Source organism: Sinocyclocheilus anshuiensis, unplaced genomic scaffold, assembly GCF_001515605.1.
Source record: "Sinocyclocheilus anshuiensis isolate Anshui unplaced genomic scaffold, SAMN03320099.WGS_v1.1 scaffold1453, whole genome shotgun sequence".
Taxonomy (NCBI): Eukaryota; Metazoa; Chordata; class Actinopteri; order Cypriniformes; family Cyprinidae; genus Sinocyclocheilus; species Sinocyclocheilus anshuiensis.
In genome coordinates, this window is record NW_015549558.1 from 30753 (window position 1) to 33463 (window position 2711).

Genomic DNA, 2711 nt, shown 5'->3' on the forward strand with positions numbered 1-2711 from the left:
ATAAAACACTGCATTAAAGCCACCTTAAACACTGCTGTTGTCATGACAATCAGTGTCTTTTGTTGAGATTTACAGAGCAAACTTTTGCTTCTTTCAATCCTTCAAATTCAATACATAAGCTCTCGGGTCTCAAAAATGATAAATTCACTGCTCTGGATTTTCAGCGCATTACTAGCAATGCAGTCCCACGCATTCAGCGTAAACAAATGGATCACTTCATACTGTGAGACAGGAGATACCCTCTAAATCTGAGGATCAAAATAATTTATTAGGGAATAATGACAGATTAATTTGTGATGCTTGTCCCTATGATTCAAACAGGCTTAAGCAATTCTGCAGGATTTTGAAGTCACAAATTTGCTACTCAGAGTCATTTCTTTCTCTAATTATGGTGAAGTTTTCTGTGTCCCATTCAATTGTAGACTGTTCAACAACAAATGCAGCTTTCGGATGGCCATTTTTCCCCATCATGAGTGGCTCAAAGAACACTACATGCCTGTCCGTCTGAGACTTGCTCTTGAGTCGATCAGTTGAAGGAGCTGCAAAGATAGATGTCAGAGTGCAGCGGTCTTCCCCAAAGGTTGAGATGGCCGGAGAGGGAGGAGGAGGTTTGCAGCAACCACAACGACATGGGGTTAAATACAGATACATCAATATGAGGACAAGGGTTACCACACAGCCCAGAAGAGTGGTGTAGCCTGTGTTGAACGAGCCCTCCATGGAGTGCTGGGCTACCACAGTTAAATTCACTTCTCGTGATTCATTGATCATTCTAGTATTATCCACAGCAGTGCACTGGTAGACCCCCGAATCTATGGACTGGGCAGCTAGAATATCCAAGCTACCATCTTGATTGAGACGTAGACTTCCATTCTGGATCAGCTGAGAGATGTTTTCTTGATGAGGAGTGATCCAGCTGTAAGACAGGTCTTCTCCGTTTAGTGTTCCAGTGCAGTCCAGCCTCACTTGTTCACCCTCGTAAACAATTTTATCAGCCTTCGGGGATATCAGGGATATCATTTTTCCAATCGTACAGTTCTCAAAGAAGTGCGAAGAGCGCAGAAAATTAATTGAGATTTGAGGCTCACCATACATCAGACACTTGTAGTCATCCTTGTAGTCTTTCACACTTGGATATCCCTTCTGCTCCCAGTGCCAAAACATGCGGTACATAGAGCAATCGCACTCCAGACTGTTGCTGTGCAGGAACAGGCCTTTTTGCACTGCAACGGGCAACACCACAATGTCATCTATAGGCAAACGAAACAGGCGGTTTGAGGAGAGGTCCAGTGTAACCAGGTTGGGGTGGCTGTGCTTACGAATCGAGAAGAACGGGAAATCTGTGATCTGGTTGAGGCTGAAGTAAACCATCCTCAGATTGCCGAGTCCCATTAGAGTGTTGCTCTCCACGCGGGTAAGACGATTGTTGTACAGCAACAACACCTCCAAGGCTGGCAGGTCCTGGAAGTGATACTTCCCCAACACCTGCAATTTGTTGGAAGAGAGGTCCAGGTATCGAAGACTGCTGATGTTATGGAATGCTCCTGGACTGAGCAAAGAGATGCGGTTATGGGACATTTGTAAAGTGTGCAGCCTTGGGAGCCCGTAGAAGCTGCCGGCTGCCAGCCATGTTAGTCTGTTATGACTGAGGTCCAGGACAGAAGTCGTGAATGGAAGCGGGTTAGGGAATCTATCCAGACCCAAGGAGCCACAGTTCAATATGTCAGAGATGCACAGGCAGCCCTGAGGACAAATAGCCCCCGAGAGCCGAACCAAGAGCGAGATCAAAACCACACAAGATATAGAAGTCATTCTTTTGGTTGCACATAAACAGGATTACATTAAAACAGTGCCAGCACAGTTGATACAGGAAGCCCTCTGCTCTTAAATCCTACAAAGGTCGTTTTACATCTGTCATGTCTTCCAATAATTCACAGATGGCCATCTAATTTCCTCTGTACCATGCAGATGGGCAGTATCTGGGGCAGGGAACGGACTAAGAATAAAACAGTATGCAATTACAACATGTATTTAAAATGAATGTTTTACATTGATTAACCTACTCTGTTAGCACAACATACACAGGAAAACCTACCAAAAAAAGTCACTCAGAACCTTCATAGATCCGGTTCCTCTGTTCTCACTTTGCTGTGTCAATCCATAGTTAGAAGTTGTTCAAACAGATTATCCTGGTCTGAAAAGTCCAAAGCGTTTTTCAGTAAATGTAATATATCCCTGAAATGAAACTCGTACCTTTCCCAGTTCTCCTAAGGCTGTGCGCCCTTGTTGTTTGCAGTGTCCTTTCATTGAGTGATGAGCCCACAGAGCACAGCACTAATCTCTTCCCATCCTTGCCTCTGGTTCCAAAGCACCGCCTCACGTCTCTCCCTCTCATGCTGTGATATAGCTCTCTCTTTCTATCTTTCTCTCACTCTGTCTCTTTCTCTCTCCAATTGTTTGCGTCCTTTAATCCCCTCTGGATTTGACTTTTTCGTTCAGTTTTTTTTCCCCATACAGCACATCTCATAACAGGATTTAGGATGCTGTGTGTTTGTATCGTCTTACATTTCATGAAAATCATCAAACATTTGGACTTGGATGAGAGAGAATTTGTTTGTATAGCATGCGGTACCAGTCAGCTTAGAGACCGCAGCTTTGACTCCCCCTCATCTCCGCTGCCAGGCGGTGTTTGACAGCTGTTGTTGGTTGTC

The 2711-nt window shown here is 44.6% G+C and overlaps 1 protein-coding gene across 2 annotated transcripts; it reads right to left on the reverse strand.

The window, feature by feature from the left end:
- Positions 1-328: 328 nt before the first annotated feature.
- Positions 329-2368, reverse strand: LOC107656999 (amphoterin-induced protein 3-like). Of its 2 annotated transcripts, none has more exons than XM_016444969.1 (2): positions 2096-2368; positions 329-1979 (listed from the first exon to the last, which is right to left on the reverse strand). In XM_016444969.1, exon 2 carries the CDS (start codon positions 1810-1812, stop codon positions 361-363), a length of 1452 nt encoding a protein of 483 aa, XP_016300455.1. In that variant the 5' UTR covers positions 1813-1979; positions 2096-2368; the 3' UTR covers positions 329-360. The 2 variants fall into 2 exon arrangements, with proteins under 2 accessions (XP_016300455.1, XP_016300454.1); XM_016444968.1 differs by having other exon boundaries at positions 329-1996.
- Positions 2369-2711: the final 343 nt, after the last annotated feature.

Excerpts from the sequence above, each read along its gene's own strand:
- LOC107656999 (XM_016444969.1), bottom strand. The coding sequence starts at position 1,812 with ATGACTTCTATATCTTGTGTGGTTTTGATCTCGCTCTTGGTTCGGCTC.